General features: G+C 42.3%; 1 protein-coding gene across 3 annotated transcripts in view; it reads left to right on the forward strand.

Moving 5' to 3' along the window:
* LOC115225840 (acid phosphatase type 7) overlaps positions 1-17,500 on the forward strand; it is a 52,718-nt gene that overhangs the window by 1,369 nt on the left and 33,849 nt on the right. Inside the window, exons 1-2 of one of the 3 annotated variants that reach the window (XM_029796824.2) lie at positions 3,014-3,150; positions 6,402-6,599. The exons of 1 other annotated variant lie outside the window; for it this stretch is intronic. In XM_029796824.2, coding sequence (XP_029652684.1) covers positions 6,443-6,599 — 157 coding nt within the window. In that variant the 5' untranslated portion in view covers positions 3,014-3,150; positions 6,402-6,442. Of the gene's footprint in view, positions 1-3,011; positions 3,351-6,401; positions 6,600-17,500 lie in introns of those variants that run through there. One more of the 3 variants, XM_029796825.2, reaches the window with a different exon arrangement.

A 17,500-nucleotide genomic window follows, 5' to 3' on the forward strand; every position in this document is an offset into this window, starting at 1 on the left:
CCCCGAAAGGATGAAAGGCAAAGTCGACCTTGGCATTTAGATTAGGTTTGTTACAGGATAATAGTCATTGGATGGCAGCAATGTCAGATGCTTCTGTGTCTTGCACAGTAGGCAATTCAAGAACTCTGTTTGCCATTCTCCTTAAATACTGTGATTTAGAGGATCCAGCATCAACATGGCTAAGATACAGAAGTTATCTTGTGGAAGATTACAAGTACCAGATTCAGTTGCAATATCCTGGTACGAAAATAGAATGCAGTGACGAAATCTATAATGCCACATTAATGGTAATTGAAGACATAGTTGTTTCTCTGAAGGGAAATGAATTGTATGAGTATGGACTTCCTGATATCAATTGTTCTGACCTCAATAATTTAGCAATATTTCTATTAAATGAAACTTCCTGTGACACTGAAGACCACTCAAGATCACCATCATCATCATCATCGTTTAACGTCCGCTTTCCATGCTGGCATGGGTTGGACGATTTTGACTGAGGGCTGGCGAACCAGATGGCTGCCCCAGGCTCCAGTCTCGATCTGGCAGAGTTTCTACAGCTGGATGCCCTTCCTAACGCCAACCACTCCGAAAGTATAGTGGGTGCTTTTTATGTGCCACCGGCATGGGCACCAACCAGGTAGTACTGGCAACGACCTCGCTCGAATCTTTTTACACGTGCCACCGGCACAGGTGCCAGTGAAGCGACGTTGGTAACGATCACGCTCGAATGGTGATGTTAGTGAAAATGAACTTAAATTGTTGCCTGAACAAAAAGTATTTAACAATGCTACACTTGAAAAGCAACATTTGATACATCAAAATACTCTACTCTTTACTCTTTTACTTGTTTTACTTGCCTAACCAACGGCTTGTCTTGTCTGCCAACCAAGGTTACACAAAGGAAAGAAAACTTAGAATACATCATCATCGTTTAACGTCCGCTTTCCATGTTAGCATGGGTTGGACGGTTTTGACTGAGGTCTGGCAAACCAGATGGCTGCACCAGGTTCCAATCTTGATCTGGCAGAGTTTCTACAGCTGGATGCCCTTCCTAACACCAACCACTCCGAAAGTATGGTGGGTGCTTTTACATGCCACCGGCACGGGGGCCAGTCAGGCGATACTGGCAATGGCCACGCTCAAATGGTGCTTTTTATGTGCCACCTGCACAGGAGCCAGTCCAGCGGCACTGGCAACAACCTCGCTCGAATGTTTTTTCACATGCCACCAGCACAAGTGCTAGTAAGGCAACGCAGGTAATGATCGCGCTCAAATGATGTTTTTAATGTGCCATTGGCTCGGAGGCCAGCTTGTTGCTCTGGCCCCATCTCACTCGTATGGTACTCTTAATACCAAGCGGTACTGTCAGGTGGTACATCATTACCTGATATGCCTGATTATATTTTTGCTGACCATGTACTAAATGTCCTTTTACATTTTTTTCTTTCACCTGTCCGAGATATACTCTTACTCTTTTACTTGTTTCAGTCATTTTGACTGTGGCCATGCTGGAGCACCGCCTTTAGTTGAGCAAATCGACCCCGGGACTTATTCTTTATAAGCCCAGTACTTATTCTATCGGTCTCTTTTGCTGAACCGCTAAGTAACAGGGACATAAACACACCAGCATCGGTTGTCAAGCAATGCTAGGGGGACAAACACAGACACACACAAACGCACACATATATATACATACATACATATATACGACTGGCTTCTTTCAGTTTCCGTTGATCAAATCCACTCACAAGGCTTTGGTCGGCCCGGGGCTATAGCAGAAGACACTTGCCCAAGGTGCCATGCAGTGGGACTGAACCCGGAACCATGTGGTTGGTAAGCAAGCTACTTACCACACAGCCACTCCTGCACCTATTTGACTGACTATACATTACAACAAACATCATATTTCCCATTGTAGCTTTCTTGTTGCAATTCTCTCTCACTGAGAAAACAGATTTATATGATAGCTGAGGTATCTAGGTTGAAAAGCCAACTTTTGCTTGGCAGCTATTAACAGGCATTGGCCAATCCAGTTTCCTATACCTATTTCTTTATTACCCACAAGGAGCTAAACACAGAGAAGACAGACAAGGACAGACAAATGGATTAAGTCGATTACTTTGACTCCAGTGCGTAACTGGTACTTAATTTATCGACCCCGAAAGGATGAAAGGCAAAGTCGACCTCGGCGGAATTTGAACTCAGAACATAACAGCAGACGAAATACCTATTTCTTTACTACCCACAAGGGGCTAAACACAGAGGGGAGAAACAAGGACAGCGAAACGGATTAAGTCGATTATATCGACCCCAGTGCGTAACTGGTACTTAATTTATCGACCCCGAAATGATGAAAGGCAAAGTCGACCTCAGCGGAATTTGAACTCAGAATGAAAAGACAGACGAAATACCTATTTCTTTACTACCCACAAGGGGCTAAACAGAGAGGGGACAAACAAGAACAGACAAAGGGATTAAGTCGATTACATCGACCCCAGTGCGTAACTGGTACTTAATTTATCGACCCCGAAATGATGAAAGGCAAAGTCGACCTCGGCGGAATTTGAACTCAGAACATAACAGCAGACGAAATACCTATTTCTTTACTAAACACAGAAGGGACAAACAAGGACGGACAAATGGATTAAGTCGATTACATCGACCCCAGTGCGTAAGTGGTACTTAATTTATCGACCCCGAAAGGATGAAAGGCAAAATCGACCTCGGCTGAATTTGAACTACGCATTTCGCCCGGCGTGCTAACGTCTCTGCCAGCTCGCCGCCTTTTACACAAACCGTACCAAAGAGAGTGAAATATCGATCCACAGCCATAAAATACATTTACAACAGCCGTCAAAAAATACTAAAACGCAGAATAAAAAGGGAAACGGAAAGAGTGATTAAGTGAATTGATATCACAAGGGTGATAACTGTTACATAGCGACCTGAAAAACAAACGGTGGGGGGGGGGGAGAAGAAAAATAACAAAAGAAGTGGAGTGAGACCTCAAATACTAACAACATAAGGAAGTAACTAAACTCGTGATATATTGACATTTAATTATATTTCTACTTCATACTCTGAACAATCAATCTGGTGACAAGATAGTTGGAAGTCTGGAAGCCTAGCCTTTTCCCACACAGACCTATAACTACATATATAATTACATATTTATACTTTATATACGGTCGTGATGGAGATTCCGGGTCCCTATGATAGCAGGAGATTCGCTATTTTGTTATTGTCATTCTACAACGTTTTGTTGCTTTGTTCGACTACACCTATCTACGATGGTTACCCTACAACTAAATTCGACCCTTATCAGCCCGAACAGATACACATCGCTTATGGCAAGTTCCTTTTATTAATTCAATTAATGTTTTTTTCTTATTCACAAATGTCATTTATATCGTCTCACGGACACTTTCCTTTTTGGATCTTTTAGGTTTGAACGGCAGTTTTTTTCTAGCAGTGTCATATGAAATTGTCACCCCTAATTATAACCTTAGTATCGATCTATTGCATTTCAATCTATTTTAGGGTTAGGGTTAGGGGGAAGGGTATCTTTTTTTCTTCTTCGCCGCTTTATAAATACATTCTACCAGTATACGAAGTTTAAAAGTGTTTAGTTACGTGGAAATTATTTTTAAAAAATGCCGTTCAAACCGAAAAGATCCTTATTATTATTGTTATCATCATCATTATCATCATCATCATCATCATCATTATCATCAGTATTATTATTATTCATCTTAAGATCTGTTGTATCTTCCAGTGGCTTGCTGCATGCTGTCTATGGTACTCTGTTATTTGTTTTTTCAACTATCTAATACTTACCTGATTATTCTGGTCGTGCCCAAGCAGGCAAGCCATCTTTTGGGTTAATGACCTGGAAATGAAATGCGCGCAAAGCAACGGGAGGGTGCGGAGAATTCGGAAAATTCACAAGGTCTGAGTTTTTCCCACATAAATTTTAGGAACATGAGATTTCTTTTCAATGAAATTTGATAGAAATACCATTTCTATTATACATTACTATTTACATTACCATTATAAAGAAATTTTAAAAAAATAATAATAATGAAATTTTTGTATACAGTGCTCAGGTGCACCACAACTTGTCAGAAAGTGCGTATAAAGCATATGCAGTAATGTACAAATGTCTGGGAAGTGAACAGTGTATGAGTCAGATACATGCATGCGTGTGTATGGAGGGGAGAAAATCAGGTGTAGTGTTGGCGAATCTCAGGAAGCATGGAAGTTTTGAAGGATGCAGTGCTCCGACAACTAACAACTGATGCCGGCAGTTTGTTCCATACTTCAGCAACTCTTAGGGTGAAAAAATGTTTCTGAAAGAAAATTTAATTATTTTAATAATAATAATAATGAAATTACTGTATACAGTGCTCAGGTGAACCACAACTTGTCAGAAAGTGCGTATAAAGCATATGCAGTAATGTACAAATGTCTGGGAAGTGAACAGTGTATGAGTCTGATACATGCATGCGTGTGTATGGAGGGGAGAAAATCAGTAGTGTTGGCGAATGTCAGGAAGCATGGAAGTTTTGAAGGATGCAGTGCTCCGTGGGTTAACCATTTGGGTCATTGTTTACAACTTGACCCGAAAAGGAAAATCCCCCCCCCCCAAATACTGGAATGGGTGTAAAACAATGTGTAGTAAAGGAATATGGAAAAAAAAACAAAAAGAAATGCGCGCAAAGCAACGGGTGGGTGGGGAGAGGACTTCGGAAAATTCACAAGATCCAAGCTTTTCCCTCGTAACTTTGAGGAAAATGAAATTTTTTCCAACGAAATTTTTGTATAAATACTTTTCCAAGAGGGTGAGGAGAGGACTTCGGGAAATTCGCAAAATCCGAGTTTTCAATAATTTTTTATGTTTTGGCTTCAATTTTATTTCATTTTCAATTATTTTTACGCTTTTTTAACCATTCGTCGTTATTACTTTCTCCCCCCCTCTCTCTCTCTCTATCTATCTATATATATATATATATATGTATATATGTCCATAATCTCAAACGAGATTATTCCTGCCGTGTTTCTCAAACAGTGAGGATATCAGAGACCGCTACAGTTACCAAGAAATTATGTTACAAACTGCCGTTCAAACCGAAAAGATCCTGGGTTTACAATAGCCATGTGGAAGCACTCCGTCGGTTACGACGACGAGGGTTCCGGTTGATCCGATCAACGGAACAGCCTGCTCGTGAAATTAACGTGTAAGTGGCTGAGCACTCCACAGACATGTGTACCCTTAACGTAGTTCTCGGGGATATTCAGCGTGACACAGAGAGTGACAAGGCCGGCCCTTTGAAATACAGGTACAACAGAAACAAGAAGTAAGAGTGAGAGAATGTTGTGGTGAAAGAGTACTGCAGGGATCACCACCATCTCCTGCCGGAGCCTCGTGGAGCTTTTAGGTGTTTTCACTCAATAAACACTCACAACGCCCGGTCTGGGAATCGAAACCGCGATCCTACGACCGCGAGTCCGCGGCCCTAACCACTGGGCCATTGCGCCTCCACACAATATGTTTCTTTATTACCCACAAGGGGCTAAACACAGAGGGGACAAACAAGGACAGACAAAGGGATTAAGTCGATTACATCTGGTACTTTATTTATCGACCCCGAAAGGATGAAAGGCAAAGTCAACCCTGGCGGAATTTGAACTCAGAACGTAACTACAGAAGAAATACTGCTAGGCATTTTGCCCGGCGTGCTAACGATTCTGCCAGCTTGCCGCCTTAAAAAAGCAAGCATACACACACTGCCGAAACCCGGGATCGAACCAGGGACCTTTAGATCTTCAGTCTAACGCTCTCCCAACTGAGCTATTTCGCCTCCACACAATAGCCATAAAAATACACAGACTGCAGTGAAAAAGAGGGAAAGAGAATATGAGTGAGAGACGGAGGGAGGAAGGGGGAGAGATTAAATCTAATTAGAATATCAAGGGAGATAACTATCACAAGTGTTAACGTAGCGTCATGAGAAACAGGAAAGAAAGAAGAAAAAATGTCAAAAGCTGTGAAACGATAAACAATAATAATAACAACAAAGGAAGAATGTAACTAACCATCGTGATATATCGACATTTAAATATATATATATGTACTTTACATTCTGAGCAATCAATCTGGTGACAAGGTAGTTGGAAGCCTGGAAGCCTAGCCTTTACCCACACAGACCTATATATCTTATATAATTATATTGTATAGAGGGCATTATTACACATAAATGCCCCACGCTAAGAGGGACATAAGTCATTACTACCGAAATTTAACTAATCATACCTAATGCAGTTCCCGAAGCAAGACATTTAAAAAAAACTGATAATTTCTTGTTGTTAAGATTCCTTATCAAGATTTTATCCTTAATTGTTATTATATAATTATAATATTTATACTTTATATACGGTCGTGATGGAGATTCCGGGTCCCTATGATAGCAGGAGATTCGCTATTTTGTTATTGTCATTCTACAATGTTTTGTTGCTTTGTTCGACCACATCTGTTTACAATGGTTACACTACAACTAAATTCGACCCTTATCAGCCCGAACAGATACACATCGCTTATGGCAAGTTCCTTTTATTTAATTCAATTAATGCTTTATTTAAATTCACAAATGTTATTTTTATTCGTCTCACGGCCGTCTTCCTTTTCGTCTGGCCAACTTTCTTACAATGTTCTTCTTTTTAAAAAGATCATCATCATCATCATCATCATCATCATTATTATTATTATTCAACCCTATTAAATTCAACCCTTATCAGCCCGAACAGATACACATCGCTTATGGCAAGTTCCTTTTATTATTATTATTATTATTATTATTATTGAGTGAGAGAGCAGTTCATGCCATCAAAGTGACGCTGGGGTAAAATATACGAAGCCCAATATACCCATCATGACTACCCGTCTGATAAGAGTACACCAGGCACATGCATCACAACCATATGTGTGCGACATGGTGATCTCATATCAAAATAAACAGCACATGACCTTGTAGGTGGGGCCCAATTAGAATTGTCTTCAGGTTGAGTAGCCCATCCCGCTCAAAAGGTCCCTGAATAAGGGTTGTTTAAGGATGTTGAAAGAACCACCCATGTTTCCAGAGGTGAATTATTCAAACCCCAAAGAATCCCTCTCAACTATTATTATTATTATTATTATTATTATTATTATTATTATTATTATTATTATGTTTTTTCCTTCTTTCTTCAAATTTCCTTCCGTTTCCCGCCGAGTGTTTTCCATACACCTCCAGGGCAGAGAAGGGCATTGTATGCATTCCCAGATTACACGCGCAAATTCACAGATAAAATATGTATTTAAAGATTAATAGATAAATAAATTCATGGATGGATGTTATTTTCACAGCGATAGTGCTCTTCTCAGTACATGAGCCGTTCCAGTTAATACGATGGCATTCTTTCGATATAAGTCGACAAAATCAAAACAGTTCACTTCGGGTGTTTCCGTGGGTTGTGGAGAATAGATATAACGAAATTATGCCAGCAATATCTCATTTTAAACTTGTCCCATTCTATATAAGATCGTCCTGATCATAATAAAGATTTAATTTTAAACTTGAAGAAAAAAAAGCCTGGCATATTTGTTCTTAACCTGTTCATGTGTGTAAGTAAAACCCGCAAATTTCCAAGCAGAAAACAGAATCGATCTGTCATTTGCTTCCACGGAAATACCCGAAGTTCGTGTTTTGATTTTGTCGAGTTATATCGAAGGACTGTCCTATATTCCACACACAAAAGTACATAAAAAAAACAGAACACACTCGCGCACGCACGCACGTAGACAGGAGTGTTTACAGTTGACAAGGCAGCACGTGCTCACGGAAACTGACAAAGTTCGTTGATTAGTCAGAGACTGGATCCGAAAGAATGCCAGATTGTTGACCTGTATGTACTTTTATCAATCCCGAAGGATGAAAGGCAAAACTTGGCCTAGGCGGAATTTGATAATGATGACGATGATGATGATAAAAATATGAGATTACCCGACTATGGAAAATGCAGGTGAAGACACTGGTAATAATCATTGGGTCCTCAGGGGCAGAATCAGAAGGTGTCATGAGGAATATAAGGGAAATTGGAATAGCGTGCCCTAGTAAAGCTGTTACAAAAGGTTCCAAGAAAACGAAACGGATCTTTTCGGTTTGAACGGCAGTTTTTTCTAGCGGTGTCGTATGAAATTGTCACTCATAATTATGACCCTAGTATCGATCTATTGCATTTCAATCTGTTTTAGGGTTAGGGGTGGGGGAAGGGTATCTTTTTATTTCTTTACAAATGTAAATAAACTCAATCTGTTTCTTAAACGAGGGACATATTCATATGGCACAGAATGTTTTTTTTACCTCAATAGACGTCACTGATTGGTTGAAATTGCAGAAATTGAAGAAAAAAACCCCCAACAAATATCTTACAAACCATAGAATTTTCTCAATAAAGCCAAGAGAAAAAGATGTTTTATAAACACATTCTACCAGTATACGAAGTTTAAAAGTGTTTAGTTGATGATGATGATGAATCTTATCCCCCTCCACCATTCACTCCCACCAAACATGAAAGCTCCCTAGAAAGGCCAGAGGTGCTGTCCTTCCCTCCACTGTCACTGTCATCACTACCACCCCAGCACCCTCAGATGAGATACATTCATTAAATTAGAGCCAGGAGATAAAGAGGGTAAGAGTATCATCGTTTGTCAATGTTTCACGCGAAATCATCATCATCATTGTTCGACCGTGGTCGAGACAAATGGAATTTACTATGTTACGCCAGACTTCACGGTCCATCATAGCATTGCGGAGGTCCTGTTGCTGGATGCCTGTATCCCTGGAGATTACATCAGGGTAGGAGAGTGTGCGCCCTCTCACGCGAAATACCTGACCTCAGGAGTTACTAGAAACATCTTTTTTATAGCGACTGTGAAAATGAAAAAAATTATTTAATTAAAATCAATAGAAATAAATTTAATGTCAACAACATTGTCATGTAATCAATAGAATCAACAACAGGAGACGTGCAGCAGCTTGGGTAAGCCTTCTATTATAGCTCTAGGCTGACTCAATGTCTTGTGAGTGCATTTGGTTGACAGAAACTGAAAGAAACCAACAAAGGCGGTGCGCTGGCAGAATTGTTAGCACACCGGGCGAAATGCTTAGCGATATTTTGTCTGCCGTTATGTTCTGAGTTCAAATTCCGCCGAGGTCGACTTTGCCTTTCGTCCTTTCGGGGTCGATAAATTAAGTACCAGTTACGCACTGGGGTTGATATAATCGACTTAATCCGTTTGTCTCCTCTGTGTTTAGCCCCTTGTGGGTAGTAAAGAAATAGGTATTTCGTCTGCCGTTATGTTCTGAGTTCAAATTCTGCTGAGGTCAACTTTGCCTTTCATCCTTTCGGGGTTGATAAATTAAGTACCAGTTACGCACTGGGGTCGATGTAATCGACTTAATCCATTTGTCTGTCCTTGTTTGTCCCCTCTGTGTTTAGCCCCTTTTGGGCAATAAAGAAATAAGATTCTGAAAGAAATAAGGCGGCAAACTGGCAGAAATGTTAGCACGCCGGGCAAAATGTTTAGTGGTATTTCGTCTGCCGTTACGTTCTCAGTTCAAATTCCACTGAGGTCGACCTTACCTTTTATCATTTCGGGGGTCGATAAATTAAGTACCAGTTATGCACTGGGGATCGATGTAAAACTGTAGTGGCATGTTGGCAGAACATTAGCTGCTGTCCACAAAGAATGACTGTGTAAAAGCAGCATGTGACTGAATCAGCTGGTCTCTGCATAAATAAGATCGGCAAGGGTGGAGACACCGTTTTGTCTGTTTGTCTATGACATTCTGCTTAATTAGCACTAAAATAAGCCTTTATATAACCCTTGAACCACAGCATTCCAGAAGGATCTAGCAGATTCTCTCATGTGAAGTCTGGTTGCAGATTGGTCATCTCAAACTCTATTGGATGGCACCATTGACAAGTGTCTTCTGTTATATATTTCTTTACTACCCACAAGGGGCTAAACATAGAGGGGACAAACAAGGACAGACAAAGGGATTAAGTCAATTACATCGACTCCAGTGCGTAACTGGTACTTAATTTATCGACCCTGAGAGGATGAAAGGCAAAGTCGACCTCGGCGGAATTTGAACTCAGAACGTAACGACAGACGAAATACCTATTTCTTTATTACCCACAAGGGGCTAAACATAGAGGAGACAAACAAGGACAGACAAAGGGATTAAGTTGATTACATCGACCCAGTGTGAAACTGGTACTTTATGTCTCGACCCCGAGAGGATGAAAGGCAAAGTCGACCTCGGCGGAATTTGAACTCAGAACGTAGCGACAGACGAAAAATACCGCTAAGCATTTCGCCCGGCGCGCTAACGTTTCTGCCAGCTCGCCACCTGTGTCTTCTGTTATAGCCCTGGGCTGACCAAAGTCTTGCAAATGAATAAGGTAGACAAAGACGGAAAAAGCAAATCCCCCCCCCCCACATACACACACACATGTGGATCAGTGGGAGTGAAGGGCCCCCGAGTTCTCATTAGGACTTCCTTCTAGGAGAAGGTAAATTCATATTAAAAACCTAAAGTACAGTCAGTTTCTGGTTATCTCAACCTCTGTTGTGCCACTGGTTATATAGTTGACTCCACTGAAAAGGGGGTTCAGCACTGTGCAACACTTTACCCATTCAAAACAAATTCATGCACAGGAAGGGCACCCAGCTGTAGAAACTCTGCCAGATAAGATTGGAACCTGGTGCAACCATCTGGTTCACCAGTCCTCAGTCAAATCGTCCAACCCATGCTAGCATGGAAAGCGGACGTTAAATGATGATGATGATGACACACAAAATGTTTGCATGAATTTAGGAAGTGGTCTTACATGGTCATATGTAGATCCGGCCACCCCTATTAATAGGGGTGGCCGGATCTACCTCAATGTCATAGCAACTGAGGTAGGCAGGTGCAGCCCACCCCAACTTTTGGGCTGGATGGTGCCCATTCTCCTTTGCTATCATGAGGGCTTTTTTGGAGCTGGATTTTCTACAGAGAGCATGCCCTTGCATACCCCCAACCTCAGTTTCTAGACATGAGTGGCCCCAAGACCAAGGCCTCTAAAGATTTTTAAGGAATGTGGTGGAAAACTAGCACAGGAATGCAGGGACGCTACTCCCTGAGATCCCTTTTGGAGCACTGCCCCCCCCCCCCCATATATATATATGTGTGTGTGTGTGTGTGTGTATATATTTATATGTATATATATATGTATATCATGTGATCAGGTGACTGACCAGGTCAGCAGATGTTGCTACACACCACTGGTCACAATGTGCTTTGCATTGTTTTAGCCTTCAATGACGCCACCTGACTGGCTAAGCAAGCAGGCCAATATATATGTATATATGTGTATATATATATATATAAGATGTATATATATATATATATATATATGTGTGTGTGTGTGTGTGTGTGTCTATATATATATATATATGCACACACACATATACAACAGGTTTATTTCAGTTTCCTTGCAGACACATACACATACACACATACACACACATGCTCACACACACACACACAAATACATAGTTGTTTTTCAAGTTCTGTATGGAAACCAACATCGAACATTCAACTGCTAATTAGCATGAATGTTCACTGCTGTAAACAACAAGATAATAATAATAATAATAATAATAATAATAATTGTGTACAGTGCTCAGGTGCACTACAACTCATCTAAAGTGTATATATAATCAGGTGTAGTTTCGGCGGATTTCGGAAAGCATGAGGGCCTTAACCCTTTCGTTACTGTATTTATTTTGAGATGCTCTGTGTTTCTTTCAATTGCTTTAAATATAACAAAGAATTTAGTAAAATTACTTGGTTATCATTCAGCTAGTGTTAGGAACATAAATTGTGACTAAGGTTTGGTGGAAGATTTTAATTCAAAACTTATGGAAACAAGACATTTGTACTCAGAGCCAGAGCCGGTTTCAGCCGGGTTGGTAACGAAAGGGTTAAAGGATGCAGTGTCATGGCAGTCAACAACTGATGCCGGCAGTTTATTCCATGCTTCAGCAACTCTGAGCATGAAAAAATGTTTCCGAAAGTCATGGGAGCTGTGTTGTTTTCTGACTTCGTAAGCATGTCCACGTGTGTTAGACACATGGAGATCAAAAAGGTGTTCAGTGTTGTTGTTGGTGAGGTGGTTGATAACTTTGTGGGTGTTTACCAAGTCCGTCGCCAGATAACCTCAACAATCCAGTTTCAATGACTCACCATAAAATCAATATTCATCTTGGAGACACTCTATTCAGGGATCAATAAATCAATCGATAAATGATCTTCCTGACTTTTGAAGTCGATATATATAAATATGTTTCGTTTTGTCTTCGGCAACAGCTGTAAATAGCGGTCATTAACCCTTCATTTTTCAATCATTAATCAAAGGAGATAACTAAGTAGAGAGATACATGACACATTACTGTACTCAAGAAGACCTGCCCACCACAACAGTATTGGGATCCTAAAGCCAAGTTACCTTGTGAAAAGCATCAGTGTGGATGTTGGTCCCATGTGAAAAGCACGGGTGATGGTCCCACATAAAAAGTAGTAGTGATGCGGCTATGTAAAAAGCACTGGTTGTCGGTCCCACATAAAAAGCACTGGTGACAGTGCCACATCATAAAAGCACTGGCGATAGTGCCACATGAAAAGCACAGAGGACGGTACCACATAAAAAGCACTGGTGACGGTGCCACATGAAAAGCACGGGTGATGGTGTCACATAAAAAGCACAGGGTAACTGTGCCACATAAAAAGCACGGGTGACGGTGCCACATAAGAAGCACAGGGTAACTGTGCCACATAAAAAGCACAGGGGACGGTGTCACATAAGAAGCACAGGGTAACTGTGCCACATAAAAAGCACGGGTGATGGTCGCATATAAAAAGCATTGGTGGCTGGTACCTTGTAAAAAGCATGGGTGATGGTGCCACATAAAAGGCACGAGTGATGGTGCCACATAAAAAACATGGGTGATGGTGCCACATAAAAAGCACTGGTGACGGTGCCACATAAAAAGCACCGGTGACGGTGTCACATAAAAAGCACTGGTGATGGTGCCACATAAAAAGCACCGGTGACGGTGCCACATAAAAAGCATGGGTGACGGTGTCACATAAAAAGCACTGGTGATGGTGCCACATAAAAAGCACCGGTGACGGTGCCACATAAAAAGCACTGGTGACGGTGCCACATAAAAAGCACGGGTGATGGTGCCACATAAAAAGCACGGGTGATGGTGCCACATAAAAAGCATGGGTGATGGTGCTATATAAAAAGCACAGGTGATGGTGCCACATAAAAAGCACAGGGTAACTGTGCCACATAAAAAGCACGGGTGATGGTGCCACATAAAAAGCACGGGTGACGGTGTCACATAAAAAGCACGGTTGACGGTACCACATAAAAAGCACGGGTGATGGTGCCACATAAAAAGCACAGGTGATGGTGCCACATAAAAAGCACTGGTGACGGTGCCACATAAAAAGCATGGGTGATGGTGCCACATAAAAAGCACGGGTGACGGTGCCACATAAAAAGCACAGGTGACGGTGCCACATAAAAAGCACGGGTGATGGTGCCACATAAAAAACACAGGGCAGGGGACGGTGTCACATAAAAAGCATGGGTGATGGTGCAACATAAAGCACAGGTGATGGTGCCACATAAAAAGCACGGGTGACGGTGTCACATAAAAAGCACGTTGATGGTACCCGACATAAAAAGCACGGGTGATGGTGGCCACATAAAAAGCACAGGTGATGGTGCCACATAAAAAGCACTGGTGACGGTGACACATAAAAAGCACAGGTGACGGTGCCACATAAAAAGCACAGGTGATGGTGCCACATAAAAAGCATGGGTGATGGTGCCACATAAAAAGCACGGGTGATGGTGCCACATAAAAAGCATGGGTGATGGTGCCACATAAAAAGCACGGGTGATGGTGCCACATAAAAAGCATGGGTGATGGTGCCACATAAAAAGCACAGGTGATGGTGCCACATAAAAAGCACGGGTGACGGTGTCACATAAAAAGCACGGTTGACGGTACCACATAAAAAGCACGGGTGATGGTGCCACATAAAAAGCACTGGTGACGGTACCACATAAAAAGCACAGGTGATGGTGCCACATAAAAAGCACAGGTGATGGTGCCACATAAAAAGCACTGGTGACGGTGCCACATAAAAAGCACAGGTGACGGTGCCACATAAAAAGCACGGGTGATGGTGCCACATAAAAAACACAGGGGACGGTGTCACATAAAAAGCATGGGTGATGGTGCCACATAAAAAGCACAGGTGATGGTGCCACATAAAAAGCACGGGTGACGGTGTCACATAAAAAGCACGGTTGACGGTACCACATAAAAAGCACGGGTGATGGTGCCACATAAAAACACAGGGGACGGTGTCACATAAAAAGCATGGGTGATGGTGCCACATAAAAAGCACGGGTGATGGTGCCACATAAAAAGCATGGGTGATGGTGCCACATAAAAAGCACAGGTGATGGTGCCACATAAAAAGCACGGGTGACGGTGTCACATAAAAAGCACGGTTGACGGTACCACATAAAAAGCACGGGTGATGGTGCCACATAAAAAGCATGGGTGATGGTGCCACATAAAAAGCACAGGTGATGGTGCCACATAAAAAGCACAGGTGACGGTGTCACATAAAAAGCACGGTTGACGGTACCACATAAAAGCACGGGTGATGGTGGCCACATAAAAAGCATGGGTGATGGTGCCACATAAAAGCACAGGTGATGGTGCCACATAAAAAGCACGGGTGACGGTGTCACATAAAAAGCACACGGTTGACGGTACCACATAAAAAGCACGGGTGATGGTGCCACATAAAACCACAGGGGACGGTGTCACATAAAAAGCACGGGTGATGGTGCCACATAAAAAGCATGGGTGATGGTGCCACATAAAAAGCACAGGTGATGGTGCCACATAAAAAGCACGGGTGACGGTGTCACATAAAAAGCACGGTTGACGGTACCACATAAAAAGCACGGGTGATGGTGCCACATAAAAAACACAGGGGACGGTGTCACATAAAAAGCACGGGTGATGGTGCCACATAAAAAGCATGGGTGATGGTGCCACATAAAAAGCACAGGTGATGGTGCCACATAAAAAGCACGGGTGACGGTGTCACATAAAACACGGTTGAACGGTACCACATAAAAAGCACGGGTGATGGTGCCACATAAAAACACAGGGGACGGTGGTCACATAAAAAGCACGGGTGATGGTGCCACATAAAAAGCATGGGTGATGGTGCCACATAAAAAGCACAGGTGACGGTGCCACATAAAAAGCACGGGTGACGGTGTCACATAAAAAGCACGGTTGACGGTACCACATAAAAAGCACGGGTGATGGTGCCACATAAAAACACAGGGGACGGTGTCACATAAAAAGCACGGGTGATGGTGCCACATAAAAAGCATGGGTGATGGTGCCACATAAAAAGCACAGGTGATGGTGCCACATAAAAAGCACGGGTGACGGTGCCACATAAAAAGCACGGTTGACGGTACCACATAAAAAGCACGGGTGATGGTGCCACATAAAAAGCACGGGTGATGGTGCCACATAAAAAGCATGGGTGATGGTGCCACATAAAAAGCACAGGTGATGGTGCCACATAAAAAGCACGGGTGACGGTGTCACATAAAAAGCACGGTTGACGGTGCCACATAAAAAGCATGGGTGATGGTGCCACATAAAAAGCACGGGTGATGGTGCCACATAAAAAACACAGGGGACGGTGTCACATAAAAAGCACTGGTGACGGTGCCACATAAAAAGCACAGGTGACGGTGCCACATAAAAGGCACGGGTGATGGTGCCACATAAAAAGCATGGGTGATGGTGCCACATAAAAAGCATGGGTGATGGTGCCACATAAAAAGCATGCGTGACGGTGCCACATAAAAAGTACTGGTGACGGTGCCATGTAAAAACACCCAGTACACTCTATGAAGTGGTTGGCATTAGGAAGGGCATTCAGCCATAGAAACCATGTCAGAACAAATATCAAAGCCTGGTGGCGCCTCCGGCCTTGCCAGTTCCTGTTAAGTCATCCAACCCATGCCAGCATGGAAAAATAGATGTTAAATGTTGATGATGATGATGACATATATTATTATATTTGGTGATGGTCATCTTTTGCCAATTAAATACGCGTTCTATATATTTGGTCTTCATTTTAACATTATTATTATTGCATCCCACATCACCAGTTCTGCTTACCAAAAGTGGCCCACTTGGCACCGTGCATTTGTCGTCGCATAATGGGTGCCGCCTCCGATCGGGAGAGGAGCGGCCCGTTTCGCCCGTTCCGAGTTCGAGAGTAGATCGAGGCCGTCAACGTCCCCGGGGCCTCCAGTTGTTTGTTTTACCCGACGGAATTGCGTGTCGTTCTCCTGCTGCCGCCAGCTATCCTGAGGGAAACTTCGGAGGGAACCAGCTACTAGACGGCTTGATTGGTCTTTCACCCCTACACCCAGTTCCGACGATTGATTTGGACGTCAGAGGCGCTTCGGACTTCCACCAGAGTTTCCTCTGGCTTCGTCCCGACCGGGCATGGATCGCCATCTTTTGGGTCCCCGGATTATTATTATTAATATTAATATTATTATTATTATTATCAATATTATTATTATTATTAAGTGAGAGAGCAGTGCATGCCATCAAAGTGACACTGGGGTAAAATATACGAAGCCCAGTATACCCATCATGACTACCCGTCTGATAAGGGTACACCAGGCACATGCATCACAACCATATGTGCGCGACATGGTGATCTCATATGAAGATAAACAGCGCATGACCTTACAGGTGGGGCCCAGTTAGAATTTTCTTCAGGTTGAGTAGCCCATCCCGCTCAAATGGTCCCTGAATAAGGGTTGTTTAAGGATGTTGAAAGAACCACCCATGTTCCCGAGGTGAACTATTCAAACCCCAAAGAATCCCTCTCAACACATGGCTATGATGCTCCTCCACTACTTCTGCTCGTGATCAGAGATGCACATATCGTCAGCCACTAAGGGACATGCTCAACTGGTTAAGGTCAAACAACTGACAAGCAGCAAATCTGTGGTATTGAGCAGAATATTTACTGTAGCCCATCGTTTATACCAAGACAAAACAATGTACATGATAACACTTCCAATCAGTTAAGATCAGAAGCCATGAGAGCCACTGCCTGGTACTGCATCAGGGCATTTATTATTATTATTATTATTATTATTATTATTATTATTATTATTATTGTGTTTTTTCCTTCTTTTTTCAAATTTTAATATTTCAAATATTATTGTTATTATTATTATTCAGTAGTTTTATTTTTATAGC

The sequence above is a fragment of the Octopus sinensis genome, linkage group LG28 (assembly GCF_006345805.1).
Source record: "Octopus sinensis linkage group LG28, ASM634580v1, whole genome shotgun sequence".
NCBI lineage: Eukaryota > Metazoa > Mollusca > Cephalopoda > Octopoda > Octopodidae > Octopus > Octopus sinensis.